This window comes from Leuciscus leuciscus (assembly GCF_965113295.1).
Source record: "Leuciscus leuciscus genome assembly, chromosome: 9".
NCBI lineage: Eukaryota > Metazoa > Chordata > Actinopteri > Cypriniformes > Leuciscidae > Leuciscus > Leuciscus leuciscus.
In genome coordinates, this window is record NC_138733.1 from 17,501,289 (window position 1) to 17,520,927 (window position 19,639).

Consider the following 19,639-nt stretch of genomic DNA (forward strand, 5'->3'; position numbering starts at 1 on the left):
CATTGTCAGGAATTTTTCTCCAAGAGCAGGGATGCGCTGGCTCACGTCTGGCCCCGCTGCCCGCTCTATGCGTTTCCCCCTGTCACGCTCCTACCCCAGGTGTTAGAACGAATCAGGGAGAGCGGATGCCCAGTGCTACTCGTCGCCCCATTATGGACAAACCAAGCCTGGTTTCCAGTCCTGATGCAGCTGACGAGTACCGCCCCGTGGCCGATACCGGTGAGGAGGGATCTCCTCTCGCAGGCAAACGGCTCAATCTGGCATCCTTGCCCGGAGCTTTGGTCTCTGCATGTGTGGGCCATCAACGGGTACCCGTTAACCTCCCAGCGGGGAGTATTAAACACGATCACGCAGGCTAGAGCTCCATCTACGAGGCGGCTCTATTCCTCAAAATGGTCCGTGTTCAATAGCTGGTGTACAGCGCGTGGCACTTCACCCTCATGCTGTGGGGTGCCGGAGGTTCTTTCCTTTTTCCAAGAGCTTCTGGATAAGGGCAGAACCCCATCCACGCTCAAAGTTTATGTGGCGGCCATAGCAGCGTTCGCTGAACCACCACTCTGCCAGTCATTAGGAAGGAACGATCTGGTCATTCGCTTCCTCAGAGGAGCTAAGAGGCTGAATCCTCCCAGACCTCCCTCGGTTCCCGTTTGGGACCTTTCCACGGTTCTGGAAGCCATGAAAGGTGCCCCATTCGAACCAATACAGTCAATAGACCTGAAACTCTTGTCTTTCAAAACAGTGTTTCTTCTGGCTCTCGCTTCAGTGAAGCGCATAGGGGACTTGCAAGCGCTCTCAGTGAGCGCGGCGTGTATGGAGTTTGGGCCTAATGACTCAAAAGTCATACTCAAACCAAAGCACGGATATGTTCCTAAATCCCTCAATACGCCATTTAGGGCACAGGTGATCTCCCTGTCAGCCCTGCCGGTATCTGAAGAGGAAGGGGACGCGGGCTTCCTTTGCCCGGTCAGGGCGTTAAGAGCCTATGTGTCTCGCTCATCTGTTTTCAGACAGACGGAGCAGCTCTTTGTTTTGTTCAGCGGACGTTCTAAGGGACTAGCTGCGTCAAAACAGACTTTATCCAGATGGATAGTTGATGCTATAGCGCTAGCTTACACATCCAAGGGCCTGCAATGCCCGATAGGTGTCAAAGCGCACTCCACAAGAGGCATGGCCTCGTCGTGGGCTTGGTCCAGTGGGATTGCCTTACAAGATATCTGTATGGCGGCAGGCTGGGCCTCCCCGTCTACATTTATAAGGTTTTATAACCTCGAGGTTCCCGCTTTGCAAGCTAGATTGCTCTCGGTCTGATTTTTCAGTATTGCCTGCCCGATGCTATCAGCTCAGGATGCTGAAACTGCTAGAGCGTCGATCACTGATCGCCTGTATACTTCTGTGGGCAGTGCGTAAGTCCCCCATATTTATCAGTCCAGGCCGAATCCGCCCTGGCTGTGTGGAACACCTGATATAATCTGCTCTTATTAGAGCTCTATATTACAGGAATGATGCTATTCTAGCCCCTCTTCCCGGATTCTCTGTGAGTCCCCTTATGATTAGGCACTGTATGAGCCCCGGGCACCTGCCCTTGGGACTTTAGTGTTATATCTCAAGCACGCACGGCGTTTTACACTGTGTTCCCCTAGCGTAAGATATTACGCAAGTACGAGAGAACCTCTCGTAAGAGAACGTACTCGGTTACTAACGTAACCCCGGTTCTCTCTAGAGAGGGAACGAGTACTTGCGTATCTTGCCGTGCATGCGTCATGTTCTGATTCGCTTCAGCGATGAAAAAACTGACCAAACCAGCCTCTCGGGGCCGTATTTATAGCCCCAGCCCCACCCGCTTTCGGCTGGACATGACGTAGTGGGCGCGAAGCACCCTCATTGGTTCTGACGTCATGAGGGGCCTCTATCAATAGGCTGGTGCAGTTGCCGCAGAGCAGCCAATGGGCGCGCGAGCTGTCTCGCCCATGTCTGCATGCTGCTGCAATGCGTTTTACATTATTGCAAAATTAAGGATAATTTTTGGCTTCAATATCTCGAGGAAAAGAGGTTTTCCCCCTAGCGTAAGATATTACGCAAGTACTTGTTCCCTCTCTAGAGAGAACCGAGGTTACGTTAGTAACCGAGTACGTTTCACAGTTTCACGTGAAAACGGTGTTTTCAAATGTATCCACTTTGCAGTGCGTTTTCAAAAAGCTTCGTTTTCATTCATTAAAACGCCGTCTCAGGGTGGACAGAAGGCCAAAGCAGAGAGAAAAATATAAGTTTTCAAACGAAAATGTATTAGTGTGGACATGGCCTTAATTTCATTCTGTTCAGTCAGTCCTTGTCCGATCTCCATCCTACTAAGTGTGTGTGAACCTTCTGCCTGTCTGTACCTGTTTGAATTATATTGTTAGTAAAAGTTTGCATTGGAACTTTAATTCTCCCTCGTCTTCTTCTGCCTGCACCACACCGTGACAACTAAATCATGGCCATGTTGTACTAATTCATCCATGTAATGTGTATAGCCTATTGTGTTTTGGTTTCTTTTTTAATCCGTGCTGTGTTCCGTTTTGCCTGAGTTCTGTCATTGTTAGTTTCCCTGGTTGTTAATTAGTTCCTGCACCTGTTCTGTTTTACCATGATTACTCTCCCTGTGTATTTAAACCCTTAGTTCTGTCTGGTCATTGTTCCTTGTCGTCTGGTTGTTTATCTACAATTGTATTACTCCTGCAATCTCTTGCGTGTTCCTAGTCTGTTTGTTAATAAAGCGTGTTTTGTTTTGGATACTCCTTCGTCGTGCGCTCGGCACTACAGCCGATGTGACAGTTCCATTTTTCTTTTGTTAAATCAAAACAAGGGAACAAATTAGTTCAACATGGCCATGATTTACTAAAATGAGTGAACAAATTCTACATTTTTGGGAGAGAATTCTTAATTTGTGGCCATGATTTATTTTTATTTTTTTTGTCCGCATATGCGGGTCTATGTTTGGTCAAATGTTTTTCAAGCACCAAATCAGCATATTAGAATGATTTGTGAAGGATCATATGACACTGAAGACTGGATTATTGATGCAGAAAATTCAGCTTTGCCATCACATAAATAAATTACATATTAACCTACATTAATAAAAAACAGTTAAATTGTAATAGAAGTTCGCAACATTACTATATTTTTGATCAGATAAATACAGTCTTGGTGAGCATAAGATACTTTTTTCCAAACATTAAGGGCCCTATTTTAATGATCCAAGCGCATAACCTAAGGCGCAAGTTCACTTAGGGTGTGTCCGAATCCACGTTTGCTAGTTTAACAATGGGAAAATTGTCTGCGCACCCGGCGCATGGTCTAAAAGGGTTGACCCTATTCTCTTAATGAGAAATGGGTGTGTTTTGGCCGTAACGTGCAATAAACCAAATAGAGTCTCATCTCCCATTCCCTTTAAAAGCCAGTTGCGTTCGCGCCATGGCGTATTTGCTATTTACATGGTGAAATTTGCAAGCTGAAAAACGTAACGCTTCTCTAGTTTTCCTCGTTTTCAGACCAGCACAGATGGGCGCAAATGCATTTGCTATTTGAACAACGAGGCGCAGGACGTGAAAATGATAACTGCGTCGGGCTGAAACTAGCAAAAAACACTTGCGTCACGTCTGGCACTGCATTGCGCCAGGTATATGATAGGGCCCTAAAACATCTTACTGACCATAAACATTTGAACATGCATACAAACATACATCCAGTGTATAAATGTAAGAAATGTTAGTCTCCTCCAATGAGCTGTTAACCACTGTGGCTGCATCAATAAGTCTTGACCAGTCTAAATTATGACCAAATCATTGAAAAGATGATAATTTGTTCATGAATCAGTCATTGTGACATTACATCTCTCAAAAAATCTCTTAAGTCATAATTACACTTTTATGGTACTTTTTTATATATTTCTAATTTTGTGTTCCACAAAAGAAAGCTACTCATACGGGTTTGCAACGACATTTGGGTGAGGAAATGATTACAGTGAAAATGTCAAATGTTGTATGTGATTATTAAATTTAGTATTTGCAAACTAGTTTTAAAACCATAACTATTTTAAGGTAATGATATCGATTTTAGTCCCTAAAATATGAAAGATATATCCTCAGCATGAGGTCTCCACAGCACAAGGTGAATCATTAAGCTGACATGCAGTTTGTCAGGCAACTTGTTTGCGTCATCACGTCCTCTATGATGCATGGAGAATGGAGCTCGCTCGCACTCTGGAAATGTTAAGTGACTGAGTGTCATTTTTTTCTTTTAATATAGCATAACATTTCCTGCCATTCGTTACAAGTGGAGGAGCACCGGAATACTGAGTGTACACACATCATTTAGTCATAATTCAGAATGATTATAATTCGGACACAATGCAGCGTGCCGCTATTTAATATTCATATGCGTCCAAACCATACACCTTTGAGACATGGGCTCGGGTGTAAAATAACAGTTATGGTCTGCTTGTGGGAGGAGAATGCAACTTAGTCAATTAATGCCCTTGATGAGGAAACATGAAATGTTTTGGAAATATGAAAACTGTTTATTGCTTAATGGATCCTATTGTATGCTGACTACATAGCAATGCACAGTTTCATGTGTGATGTCAGATGTGAGTCCATAAGAGCCCACATTATTCTCAGGTCATCTGAAACGCGTTAAAACATCTTTGAGACACATTGGTCACAACACATTATGATTAAAAGTCTAGTGCCCCATCATTTTCTTGTCATTTTACCAGTTTCTTTCAGGAGCATGACAGCAGAAGGCCTGTAATTGGTTTATATATATATATATATATGGATGGATAGAGGGAGGGATAGATAGGTAGATCTTAGAGTTAATACAATCAGCATTGCTTTTCTTGTAATAAGTAAAGATATTTTTCATGTTTTTTTTTTTTTTATCCTGGCCAGTACTGGTGTAGAGACAGAGGGAGAAATCTCAAGTCGCCTGTGAATAACATCAAGTAATCAAACACTTTATTTTGAATCTCCTCAGGGGTGAGACTTCATTTAAAAAAAATAGAAAGAAAAGGAAATTAAAAGAAAAAATAAGTGTCAAAGCAAATACTGCATAAATTGTAGGTGGAAAGGTACTAAGGATTTTTTTTTTACTAGGATTCATGTTTACTTAACTATAACAAATACTAACAATAAATGTTATATTAGCTTCATTGGGTTATGACAACCCCATATACTGTAGAAATGCTTAGCTCAGCCGCTTTCATGAAGGATATTATCCAGTAAAATGATATTATTCACTGTCAAACCAACATACTGGAAAATTATTTTCCTGCTGCTTTCGTTTTGTTTGTGATCTGCAAAAATTCTGTTTGCTTGTTTTATCGTACTGTGAGCGCTTCCTAATCCCTGAGACGATAAATAGTTTTGGTCCTTTGAATCAAATAGTCCAAACATCAGGCTACAAAGCAATAGTCTAGAATAATGTGAAGGTTATGTTATTATATATTACCAGTTAGTGTTGTAATATTTAGTATAGCTAATACCTGAACATTTTACAAATATTATAAAAATGTCTTGGCCAAATTTCATCTGAAATGTAATAAAATATCATTTAAAAGCAATATAACACTCGTATCAGCACTCTTGCTTAAATATTTATTAAAATTGCACAAAAAGATCAATAATAAGAAGAAACCAGGACAATCATGTGCGAAATCATCTGATATGCTGTAAATATTGGGTCTCAAAAGGAAAGTCAGCCAGAGAGGGACCTTGACCTGCCAAAAGTGGAATAAAAGTAATTATTAGCACTCCTCGCGCTGCACATTTCCTCTGATACTAGACAAATGAAGGCTTGGTTAGCCGAGATGTTTGCTTCATCATTCATTCCCCCCACCCACAGCTGATTGATTGCTGTGATTTTATTAAGAAAAGGAGAAGGGAAAATTGAAAAATGCTTTTTGCAGTGTGGAAACACAGCGTTGATTATAAACTCTTAGGCGAGACAAAGGGGCCACCTTTCCATTTTGTTGCCCAACAAATAGGCAGCAGGTGTTTTTGACAGGTGTCTGATTGCGCGCTACAAAATACATTAAAAAAGCAAACAAATTGATGCATTTTTGTGCCTCTCATGGTAAATGGAGTTGCGTCTGATGGATGCTATTACCCAGGGATCTGATTGGCGGGACACAGTGACTGAATAGCACAGGTGTTTTGGGGAGAACAGTTTGTGTATCTGTTGCGCTGAGCGTCCTTGCTTAAATCGTGGTCTTCTGAAGTGTATCTAGAGCGGTTCACTATGGCAGTGTAATTGGTTTAACCTTTTAAATGGATAGATGATTTCCCTTAGTACGACACTTAGGATCGAATTATAATATCCATAATGAATGGAACATATGCAGCCTCCCTTGCAAATTGGAGAAACCTAAATCAGTGGCCCTCAACTGGTTTTCTTTCAGGACACAGATTGGACATCAAATAAACACAATCGTACCAAAATTGTTTATAATAAAAATACAGTACGTGCCAGTTTTTCTTGAAGAATACAATCTCTCAACTAATGCTGTACTATACTCTGTTGCATATTACTAGAATATTAAAGGTTGAAATTAACACCAGTAAAGTCCAAAACATTAGATTCAATTGCTATTATATATATATATATATATATATATATATATATATATATATATATATATATATATATATGTGTGTGTATGTGTATGTGTATGTGTATGTATGTGTATATGTATATATGTATATGTATATATAACCAACATTGTATACAGAGTTATATACAAATATTAGAGTTGAACATAAGGCAGTTTACAGTATATAACATTTTTGTATGCTGTGTATGATTCACTAAGCAGAACCGACTCATACTGTAAAAGTCATTTGTTCGGGAATCACACTACACCAGTTGCGTTGTGTGGGTTCGATTCACTAAAATGAACTAGCTCATAAGAGTCATATATTCGGGAATGTTGCACTACACTGTACATTTTTTTAATGATTTATAAGCTATTACAACATGTTTTTACAGTGCTTAAACTCTTCAAAATGATTTAAGGGATTTGCAACTTTTTTATGTTATATACGATTCAACTAATTTTTTTAAGTCAGTTTAATGTCATTTTAAGTTGAAATAACTTAAACATCCAAGTTTATTGTAATAAAAAATTTAAGGCAGCAACTTTTTTAAACAGTGTTACATGGGTTTACGTTGTATGGGTTTGATTCACTAAAAAGAACCGAATCAGTGGTGTCATTCGTTTGGGAAAAAACTTGTTGCACTTTATGTGCTTGATTCACAGAACTGACTGAAAAGAGTCATTATTTCGGAAACTACTGCGTTGTCTGTTTTACCATGTAGATTCAGTAGTAATGTTGTTCAGTCCATAAAAAAGTGCTTGCGTGAACTGGTAACAGAACCTAGATACAACAACAAAAGATATGGTATGCTTTTTCTCCTCCCCTTGAAAAATTGATGAACCATTTTTAGCATAGCAGAACAATAGGGTTGTTGCAGTTTAATATTTGCATTTTGAGTGAGAATCTTCTTCCTAAATCATTACATGAAAAGTAATTATCTTGCGATTTTGGAGATGTTCAGTGCCACTGATTGCTTTTTCTTAGATTTTTCGAGAAAGACAACCTTTTTTAATGTGAAGTCCAGGTGGGTGAGCGCAGGTTTAGTGACTGTTCTGTGACCTGTGTTCTGTCGGTCGTAGTGGGAGGATGATGTCCCTGTCAGCTCCTCTCACCCCTTATGTTCTCATTATCCACCTCCTGTCCACATGCTCCAAATGACAGACTCAGGGACAGGAGCACACAACCCTCCACCAGAGATGATTATATAAAGAAATAGTGCATTATGGGAAAAAATGAGGAATATAATCTAATTGATGACGTTGCGTAAAATAAGCATTTCATCAGTGCGGGTTAAGCTTTAAGACTTAAGTTGGAATAAATATTATCTTGTATCCACTGGGAAATGGCCAGCAACAGAGCAAGAATAGGTTCTTTTCACACTCTGTTAACTATTCACACATATCCAAGAGGCTGGTATCAGTACATATGCAGTCTGGTGAGAAAAGCTCTTTCTGCTTGATCTCATGGAAAGTCAATACAAATGTTTCTTTTGCGTAGTGACTTACTCGCAGCCTGAATGGTGCTTTCATTGGTTTCTCACTGTTTAATTATATTTTATGCTCACTGGGCTTTAAAAACACACTTGACACCTATGGCGAACAGGACTGTGAAACATGAGACAAAACACGAAAGATCATGGTGCTATTCCATAACAGTCACAGTGAATTTTCCTAAGTAAGACATGTTACGAAAATTTGTCCTAACCCTAAACCTAACCCTACCCATAACTTACCCCTAAAATCATAAGGGAAATAAAAAGGTGAATAACAATGATATAGAAGCGCCTAACCCTGGTTGTAAGACTAAACTTGACATAAACTGTAAACTTGTCCCTCAAATCTGATTGGTTGATTGGATGTTGATCCAGGAAAATGTTGCACTTGGTGAAATCAGGTTTCACCAAAAGGGGTCAAAAAATCTCTATATTGTGATGATTCAGTTCTTTCCCTCCATACTTAACAGATAAAGTAACAGCATACAAGTTTTACCAACATAACGGTGAGTAAATGATGATGAACTATTCCTTTAATGCTTAAGATGTAGCATTTTATTGTTGTTATTATTATTATTATTACCTTGTAATAAATGGTTGGTTTGAAATTAAATTTTTAGCATCAAATAAAGTTTTATAAGACACCATTAAAGCACAGAATCACTTTCACAAATGATCAAGGAAAGAATGACATAGTTTTCCAAACCGAGAGCTTTGTGGTGGTCGCAGGACCTAATAGTGTGTCCTTGGGCGCACATGGCATGCACAGATTTTTCCATCAGATCCCCGTTAAGGTACGCTTTGAATCTCCACCCCTACCCTTTTAATTAAATGAAAGCACAGCGGGTCACATACAAGCTCAAAGTCACACCACAGTAACGGACAAAAGCACATAGAATTGTGCTCATGGTCGGAATACGCAAATATGGCTGCTCAGCGGGGTAACTACAAATATAACTGCGAAATTAAAGGGGAAACGGGGCTGAATATCTGCAGGGCACAATTCAGAGGTCAACTTTAGCTGGTAATGTGCTTTACTAATGCAGAAATAATAGCCTATATAAATAGTCAAAAACATTTGCTTGATTTTGGCTACTTAAAGGAATCGTGAAATGTTTTCATTTACTCATGCTCATGTTGTTTCACAACCGTATGTCTTATTTTCTGAGACATTATAAAGAATGTTCTGCTTTCTGTTTTCCAGGCAATTACAATAAATGGCGTTTGGAGCTATAAGAAGTATCATAAAAGTGGCCTGTATGACTCCATACAATAGCTTACAGTTACTTACTAATGGTCTTCCTCTTCAGCTTTATTGTTGCGAGTCGTTGAGTTGAAAATCCTTAGGACATCAATACTTTGCATGAATCTGTAAAGTTAAAAATGCAATTTATTTCTGTAATGGCAAAGCTAAATTTTCAACATCATTACTCCAGTATTCAGAGTCACATGATCCTTCAAAAATCATTCTAATATTCTAATTTGGTGCTAAAGAAACATTTCTTACTATTATCCATATTTTTTAGCATTCTTTGATGAATAGGAAGTTCAAAAGAACAGCATTTATTTGGAATGGAAATATTTTGAACCATCATAAATGTCTTTTACGTTCCCTTTTGATACATTTAAATCATTCTTTTTTTAATTTCTTGTTTTTTTTTTTTTTATCCTACTGACCCCAGACTTTTGAACATTAGTGTATTCACACACACACTCCCATGTCATTCCAAATGTGAGATTTAAATAATTTTTGAAGAATATTTTGGCAACTCTTTTCAGTATATTGAAATTGAATCTGGGGCGAATTTAGATAAATAAAAAAAAAAAAAAAAAAAGTTCCAGTGTGAAAAAAATATTTTGTGTTCCACTAAAGAAGTTCGTAAAGTTTTGGAATGACACGAGGGTGAATAATCGATGACAAAATATCATTTTTTATGGGTTACCAAAAAAGAGCAAAGGGATCTTGTCCTTTCCTTAAATCGTAATATTTATTGGTTTTGTAGTGGTAACATATTGCACAACTGCCATTTGAGAAGAATCAGCTTTCAAAATCGTCCTTTTTGAAGGATGCCTTGCTAGCACAGCTGTCTACACTCAGATGGCATCAAATGGGCTTCTGCTGAAATCTGACCATCAATATCTTGTAAGAAGACTGACAGCAGTGACATCTAATCACTGCCCTACTGACATGCCATAACTCCCGTCTGATACACGTCAGGCTGAGGAGCTTATTGACACGAGGATCCTCTATTTATAGTGTTGTATGTCTGCTGTGAGTGCCTGGATAAATCTAGAAGACTTTTTACAGGCCTCATTAGCCTCATGCTGTTTATCATACACTGTATCCATATTAAATGATCTGCTTAAAATCTTTAAAAGTCTGTGAACTTGTAACCTGGATATGGAGATCTTGGGCAACTTTCCCAATATTTGAGATATCTTTAATTATGATATTATATATGGCATTATATCTGTGAAGAAAACAAAGAAAACATAATAGGTAAACGAAGATATTTTATTGTGTGTCATATCCGTCACATTTTATCAAATTAAACAAGCAATAGAAAGTTTACATTTAATTGTATTGGAAAACCTACTTGACCTCCCTGTTGAATTGTGTTGAATTATTGAACTCGATCACCAGCAGCAGTGCCACATTAAGGTTCTCAAAAGTTGTACATTTACATTAGAAAGTGTCAATATGATGCTGAATGTTTCCATGCCTATCCAACTGTACAAAAAACGTACGTGCACACTTTACATACAGATCCCTGTGAATATAAATGAGATCACCTTGCCTTTTCAGCCAGTACCTCTCTTGTCTTTCTGCTCTGCCTCTGATGTCCATCGATAGAAACTTTATAGCTCTCTTTCTTCTACAACAGTCTCCTTGACTTTGACAGGGATGGCAGTTTGCCATCAAAAAAAGGACAGTGTAACTCACCACTTGAAGGAAATGCTAATGCAGGAAAGAAAGAACTGTGAGATCTTAGTGTCATGTCATCTAACATATGCTACGGAAAGATTAAAAAACAGACCTGAATTAAATTTGATGCATGCGAAGTATATAATGACGTGAAAAGTGAAAGTTTTCTGCTTTAACACTATTATATCTATCCTGTTTCTCCTCACGCTTGCTCAGGAGCCGCTCAGACCATATCAGGTACTGCTCTTCCTCTTCCATCTGGATCACATCACCTCTCAGTGTCTTCCAACTCCTAATTTTTCTTTCTCTGCACGTTGTTTTCCAGTTTGCATGGTTTGATATCTGGCCTTTGAGGCAGTCTGCATGTTTTTTCTTTGTTCTGATCTTAAGGATCTACCATACCTTGTCTGCTTTCCCCCCCCCAATCTTTCCGTTATTGACATTTTAGAAGTGTCTTATCAAACTGCTACAGTTTATGCTGCAACAGCCACGATCAGGATCATTTCAGATTTCCATAAGATAAGTTTGGATTGATCTTATGGTTGATTTACACAAGATCTTTTTGAACCTTTACACTATCTTCCTACTGTACATGAGTTCCTGTGCAAGGTCTTCACAGATTTTGGGAACTGTTACTCTAAGCCAGGGGTGTAAAGAGTAATTGTACTTTATAATTCATTACTTCTATTTTTACTTTACCTAAGTATTTTGGGACTGAATATTTTAACTTGTACTCAATTAAAAATGTTCTACTCACCACAGTTTAATTTATTTCAAAGGCTAGATCAGGATGGTATGATTCTGGAAGTGCACATCTATGCATTCTTTATTTACAAAATTTGGCAAATGCTTTTTGTATGAACCTTAAAGTCAAAATGAAATCTAAATAGGCAATTCTATTTTTACAGAATGTTGCTGTGTTTATTACAAATGATTTATTCATTCAAATCACTAGTTTTTAAAAGATTAATGTGGACAAATAATCTTTAATCAAAAACATTGGGTGGGACTAAATATCCTCTACAATTGATTGCAAAATGGAATTCAGATCTGCAATCATTTAGCAAGCAACGCCTAACTTCATAGAATCCAATCAATTCCCGAAGGACGTTCCGTTCCGTTTTTTTTGTTTGTTTTTTTGCAGCTATAACAGCTTCCACACTTCTGGGAAGGCTTTCTGCAAGATTTTGGAGGGTTTCTGTGGAAAAAAAATTGCCCATTGATCCAGTAGAACATTTGTGAGGTCAGGCACTGATGTTGGATGAGAAGGCCTGGCTCACGATCTCTGTTCCAATTCATCCCAAATGTGCTCGATGAAGTCAGGGCTCTGTGCAGGCCAGTCAAGTTATTTCACTGCACTGGGGCACAGTCATGCTGGAAAATGGCCTTCCTCAATCTCTTCCCACAAAGTTGGAAGCTTAACATTGTCTAAAATTTCTTGGTATGCTGAAACATTAAGCCCAACCCCTGATCCAGAATTAAAAGAAAAAAATAAGAATTATATTTTGCCTATACAAAATCCAAATTGCTAAAATAAAGCTAATTTAAGGACCATTTAGCTTTTTTTCCACTGTGACATTATTTTCATGACATTTCTTTCTCAATTCTCTTTACCATAATGCAAAAAAAATCCTCTTTATGATATTCAGTTTACCATAGTAAATAGTTTACCAAAATACAAATGAGTAACGCACTATTAACATGTTAAAATGTTTTATGAGCAGTAGGATAACCAGATTCATATGCACAGTCACACAGAGCCGAAGCACAACTGTTCTTCCACAAAATGCTTGCAGTTATGTTTTTTAACTGCTAGAGGGCCAAAAGTTACATACCTATAGCTTTTATTATTCCTATTATTTTCAATGATACATTTCTTTATAAAATACAGCATTTTTTAACAGTCAATAGTCAGTATTACCAGTCAAAACAATACTATTATACAATGATTTAAAAAAAGTATCAGTTAAAAGCAGCAGAACAAATATTACCATGATGTATTTTGGGTAACACTGTAGAATACTGTTCCTTCATTATTGAATAACTACACAGGTACAAATGAGTAACACACAATTAACATTCTAGTAACTACTATTAACTAACAAGAAACTCTGATTAACAAATTAGTAAGTTGTAGCTCTCAGTTGAATGTGGTAGTTCACTATTAGCTATAATCAGTAAGTACAATTTTTTTCATACCTCCCAGATAACTACTAGACAGGTTCAAAATGAACATGAATAATGCATAATTTATAATAAAAGCTAATGGTAACCCGCTAGTAATGACTCAGCTGTTACTACATCCTTATAAAGGAACTACTAATTATTTGGATCAGTATTCTAATCTAAAGTAAAAAACATGGTAACTACTTAATATTGACTTAAGTCATTGTAAGCTTTTGAGATTTTTGTAAGATTTTGAATAGTAATTCCTTCCAATGGATTTGTTAACACTTTAGTCGTTACTAGTGTGTTCCCATGATCTTCACTTTAGAATACTGATCCAAATAATTAGTAGTCCCTTTAGAAAGATGTAGTAACAGCTGAGTCATTACTATCCAAAATCTTACAAAAACCTCAAAAGCTTACAATGACTTCAGTCAATATTAGGTAGTTATCAAGCTTTTCACTTTAGAATACTGATCCAAATTAGTATTAGTTCCTTTAGAAAGATGTAGTAACACTTGATTCATTACTAATGGGTTACCATTACCCATTATACATTATTAAAATGTATTATGAACCTGTATATAGTAGTTAGGAGAAAATGGTATTACTGATAGTGAAACTACCACATTCGACTGAGCGCAATTACTTACTAATTTGTTAATCAGAGTTTCTTGTTAGTTAATAGTAGTTACTAGAATGTTAATAGTGTGTTACTCATTTGTTCCTGTGTAGTTATTCATTAATGAAGGAACAGTATTCTACAGTGTTACCCAAAATACATCATGGTAATATTTGTTCTGCTGCTTTTAACTGATACTTTTTTTAAATCATTGTATAATAGTATTGTTTTGACTGGTAATACTGACTATTGACTGTTAAAAAATGCTGTATTTTATAAAGAAAATTATCATTGAAAATAATAGGAATAATAAAAGCTACAGGTATGTAACTTTTGGCCCTCTAGCAGTTAAAAAACATAACTGCAAGCATTTTGTGGAAGAACAGTTGTGCTTCGGCTCTGTGTGACTGTGCATATGAATCTGGTTATCTGCTCATAAAACATTCACTACTAGACTTATAACCAGTTTAGATGGAAAGAATCTCAAGCTGACTAGCTGAAGACGTTACTGTAGCTTTACCCATTAACAGACACAGTACTTCCTTGAAAATAAATTCCAGCACAGCGCTACAACAACCTAAATGAAATGAGCCTTAACAATAGATAATACTTTACAATGAACTCTGTTAGAGAGCTGCATATGGCAATTTATCTGTTCAATATAATACCTTACTCACCTGTTCAGTAATAAAATGCTCTTTTAATCTCTCAGTTCTCACCATCTCTGAAAAGCCAAGCCAATATTTATTCTCGTTTTAGTAGGAGCTCTGTCGCATTCTCTTGTTGCCACAAGACTCTCCTCTTTTGGCTCTCCTCAGTTTTTTTTAAACGGGTGATTCCCCGTAGGTTTGAGATTTAGTTGTTCCATGTCAACCTTTCTCGCTTGTTGTGACAACTGACCTATGCCACTCCCACACCATACACGCGTCGAAGTAGTCGGAGCAACTTTTCTCTATTTACGGATATGACGAGACACACAACGGGCGAGTGACGTATGTATGCAATTTCCCACAAAAACCATCCATGATGATGTACAGTATTATTCATTATTCTCATTATTTTGTTCATTTTGAACAAAAAATTGTTACATAGTGTACCTGTAAACACCAGGGCAGATTATGGTAATGAGGATTGTGGTGGTAAAATGTTCTTACTTGTCCTGAAAATAATACCACAATTTAGAAGAAAAATTAATCTGAATAGTCTTAAATGAAGCCTTTATATTCTTTTCAAAAGTAGTTTTTGTTTTTTCTTGACAGGCTTTGTGAAGTTCACCCAGTGAAGAAAAACCTGGAAAAACAAAAGTCATTTACTTTGAGGAAAATATTTTTTTTGTGTGTGTGTGTGTGTGTAAAGAAAAAAGGCATACAAAATTTGCAAATGATTTTAAATTCACACGTGTAATCTATTTCAAATGACTTCACAATGCATTGGCGTGCACTACTGTGCGTGCACACCTTCACACTCTGCAGTCAATGAATCAGTAATTCTTTAGTGCCTATGCCATTCTGCCTTTCTTTAATTGCCATTGTTCAAACTTACAGCATGTGTGTGATTAGGTACATTTAAGATTGTACATTCAAAAGAATAGACTCTATTCCCAGAATCCCAGTTGCTTTTCATTTCCACTCACTGACACTGGAAAGGATGCTGTCCAAACAGCTGTTGGACAGGTTTATGTTTACCAAACAACTGCGTTCCATCTCCTTAGTCAACCTGTTGGCGTGCAGCCATGACTTGGATGTACAAATAGAAAAAAGGATTTTTTGAAGTGAAGAAGCCTTTAATAACCTTCAAAAAAATGACTTCTTTAAATCAATTATTAAGCCAACTCTTGCGTTAAAAGGCATGTATAATAATTAATAATACTAATATGATATAAAGTTAATAAAACACATTCCCAGAGTACCTTTTAATGTGTATCAACCTTGAAAAGTTCTCGCTTCAGGAAATGTGTATATTACCCGTGGGATCTGTTCTTAAAAAGGCTTTGAGAATGAAAGATATGCTATTATCATGAAACTTCACATGCATTAATTACATTTCAGAGTCAGGTGACTCAACCAGTAGAGCACCCCGCATTCACAGTAAAATACATTTACTTTCAATTTATGTATATGGCTGTGTGGCAAAACCCAGTGAGCTTCCTACCTAGATGGTAAAAATGACAGCGCGCTAGTTTTTTAGGAATAATGATGAGTGGTGTTGAGGTGAATTGTATTGTAACTATCAGTGATTGTTATTTGGAGAGGTCAGAGATGGAGCTTGTTGTTAATGTGAGGGATGGACACCTTGGTGGGGTTATGGGGCAGAACTGAACAAGACTGTCATGGCCTTGAGTGCTAAATGAATGAGTTAAATCACAATCAGTCTTTCGGCCAATCACATTTTGGCTTGCTTGAGGTGAAATTGTAGATGAGGCTGTGTGGCAAAACCTAGTGAGCTTTAGAATGAACGTTTAAAATGACATAAAGCCGAGTAAGCGATGACAGAATGTTCATTTTTGGGCAAACTGTCCTCTTAAATGTCCAAATGGCATCAGTCTGTCAAAACCTTCTAAATTATGTTTTCAGAATGTTATCCTAATATCACTTATGACTTTACATTTACATTTACATTTATGCATTTGGCAGACGCTTTTATCCAAAGCGACTTACATTGCATTATCCTATACATTTATACATAGGTATGTGCAATCCCCTGGGATCGAACCCACAACCTTGCGTTGTTAACGCAATGCTCTTACCACTGAGCTACAGGAAAGCTACATCACTTCATGATGTCTAAACATGGTGCCTAGAAGTATGCGCTGAAACTCTTTCTTATGAGCTTTTTCAGTTTTTACAACCCTTCCGGCTAGAGTTTTTTTTGGTATGATTGCGACAGCGTGAAACCTGGCTTCACGGATGTTTAACGTTGGGCATGGTCGCAGATTGTAGTGGCACAGCACCTCTGTGGTCTCACAAACACTCCCAGCATGCCTGTCTGCTAATACTCCTTCATGGAGTGGACGATGCTTTATCATCCCTAACGTTCACAACCCAGGAGGACAGGCTAAATGTGTTGTTCTTCCACACCGATTTGTTGTTCTTTGACTGGGACATGCAGGGCTGAGCTGGGCACAGTCGTATAGTAGAGATATTAAGATGTTTTGTTTTTAGTCTCTGTAAATGCCATTTACAGTGCCTGAAGGCATCTGATTGCTCAGCCACACAAATTGTTTGTCTTACGGTTGTGCTAAAAGTAGTGTTTTACTCTGCGTGCGAGGATAAAGTGTTTAAAAGCATTCTTTGGTCATTTTTCATGCCTCTCAGCTCTGTGGGTATAAATATAGAGCAAGGTGACTTTTGCTTTTCTGCTGTCTTCACTTGCAAGGAATAAATGGATCCCCATTTTGAATGTAAACCATAAGGGAGTGATGCAGCCTCTAATTATCAGCTGTTACTGGCTCGCAGTGAGGTGTATCAGATACTTTCCTCTGTGTTTGCAGAGCTTGCTGTTCAGGTCCGGGTATTATGCTGTTGAGAGCCGCTGTTGATTGCCAGCTTCCATCAGCTTGTGTTTAGATGGAGAGGTTTGATAAAGTTCTGCCGTGAGCAGCAATTACCAGCCTTCCCCTCTCGGTTGCTGAGTGCTGCAGTCTTGTAGCCAGGGTGTTCCACACACACTAGAAACACACAATGCTGTAAAATCAATACGTCCAAACCGAGAACCCAGCCGGTACATCTTAACCTTGCATGCATGCTCTGACATCTACGTGGAGCGAAACATTGTTGCTTGTTACATTTATCTGTGTGTCACTCTCAGTTTCTTTTACGCCGCTCTAAAATGTATGCACGTGTTATGCAAAAACATCAGTATTCAAAGGACTCCTCGTGAGGATTTGCATTATCATTGCTGTCATCTATTCAGTTTCAGCCTCAACTTTTACAATTTCATGATACAAGAGCAGAATGAAACAGGATCTGAATTGTAATAGTATTTTTGGGGGTTTTTTTTGCTTAAAGAAAGAGTGTCATGATTGCCTCTCTGACTGAATAGCAAGGCAACAGCCAAATGAGAAAAACTGTGTTCAGTGGATGCATTGTAATTACAATCCAGATTGTGATAAGACATGGCAAATGTAATAACCTTATTCAGGTATTGCAGTGATGCTCACTTTTTTTTTTTTGCGGACTTGGCTTCCAAAGTGTTTTTTTCTATTCATTTTCTCCAAAGGGATTCAAAAAATTCTGCAATAGAAAGCAATGAACCAAAGCAGTCACTTCTGAGATGAATCACATGGCAAACTTAGATTTTAAGGTAAAAGTTTTTGACGAGGGAACAAACTACTCATCCCATAAACCATTGCCATTGCAAATTATGTAATCAAATCCATTTTTGGAAGATTAATCGAATATTATATAGAATTAATTATATATACTATTACATAGATTCAATTAATATTATATATATACTGTATACTGTATATGTATATATATATATATATATATATATATATATAATGGAATATATCAATTTACAACAATGTGTGTGTAAAATACAATATATTTGCCGATTATTGTATTAAAAGTCACAAAATTCAATTCATTAATAGTCAAAATAGCTCAAGAAAAATAGCAGTAGTTTTGAGTGTAGAAAGACATAATTTGCAATTTAGTTGTGATTACATCATTTGCAGTGCTTCATCGTAATGAGAAGACGCTGCTGAGCTTGTTTGCTGTTGTTTTTGTTTCCAATGTAACAGCATCTTCTCTGATTGGTGGATTTATCTCCAGGATTATGGGTAGTGAAGTTCTTCACTGGGAATTTGGTTGTTAAATGCAAAAAAAATGTATGACATCAAAATCACTTTGACTTATGTCATCGCTCAACAATTTAAAAGGTCTTGTAGACCTTTCTCAAAAGATTTTCATGTTATTCAGTATGGAGAAAATGAATAGGATTTGTATTTCTGCTGCAATCTATTGTAAGGCTTGTATCTGTTCTCTCTGGGTTACAGCGCAGGGTCAGAACCTGGTGACGAATAATGTCTCAGTGGTCGAGGGCGAGATGGCTATCATCAGCTGCCGGGTGAAAAACAACGACGACTCCGTCATCCAACTGCTCAACCCCAACCGACAGACCATCTACTTCAGAGACGTTAGACGTAAGCAGTACTGACTTCTCTTTCATGCTCACTTCAGTTCAAGGCAGAAAATGTCATAATCCACCCAAAGCCTGCATTGTTTTTCGCAGAAAATTCCAATTTTACGCACCAAAATGGCCCTGCAACCCCATACAAATTCATAATTTGGCTGCTCGTCACAACCTCCTATCGTTTAAAAGAGCAGCAAGGCATTGCATTGTTGACAAGGTCCTTTTCAATAATTGAGTGACAGAGTGTAATTGTGTCAGGCTGATTAGAGTCCTCTGAGCGGACCGTTTAGATTCCAGCCTTGAGATTGTTTGGATGCTCAACGGCGCTCTGCATGCAAAGTGTATAATCTTGCCTTCTCTGCTAAATAAGGACCTTGATGAGCTGCTAAGTGACGGTCTGACCCGTGATCCGAACCTAGTTTAGCTAATGTGTGGGAATAACCTCCTCATTCCCTCCTATGAAGCGTTCTCCATACGAATCGCTCCTATGGTAATTTAAGATGAGCAGATGATAACACATTGACGGTTTTGAGAGGTGTTTCATGACATTTCAAATGCAATTTACATGTGCAGCTGGCCTATCTCTCCGCGGGATCCCGTATCCTGCGGTTTGAGTAAATATTCAAGGGCGTTTGAAGTATTTGTAGACATCTTGTTCCTCT

The 19,639-nt window shown here is 37.9% G+C and overlaps 1 protein-coding gene across 3 annotated transcripts in view; it reads left to right on the forward strand.

Moving 5' to 3' along the window:
- Positions 1-19,639, forward strand: part of cadm1b (cell adhesion molecule 1b) — a 184,426-nt gene that overhangs the window by 102,234 nt on the left and 62,553 nt on the right. For 2 of the 3 annotated variants that reach the window (XM_082179602.1, XM_082179604.1), the window contains exons 2-3: positions 11,267-11,287; positions 18,841-18,987. In XM_082179602.1, the coding sequence (XP_082035728.1) occupies positions 11,267-11,287; positions 18,841-18,987 (168 nt within the window). The remainder of the gene's footprint in view (positions 1-11,266; positions 11,288-18,840; positions 18,988-19,639) is intronic. The other variant, XM_082179603.1, reaches the window with a different exon arrangement.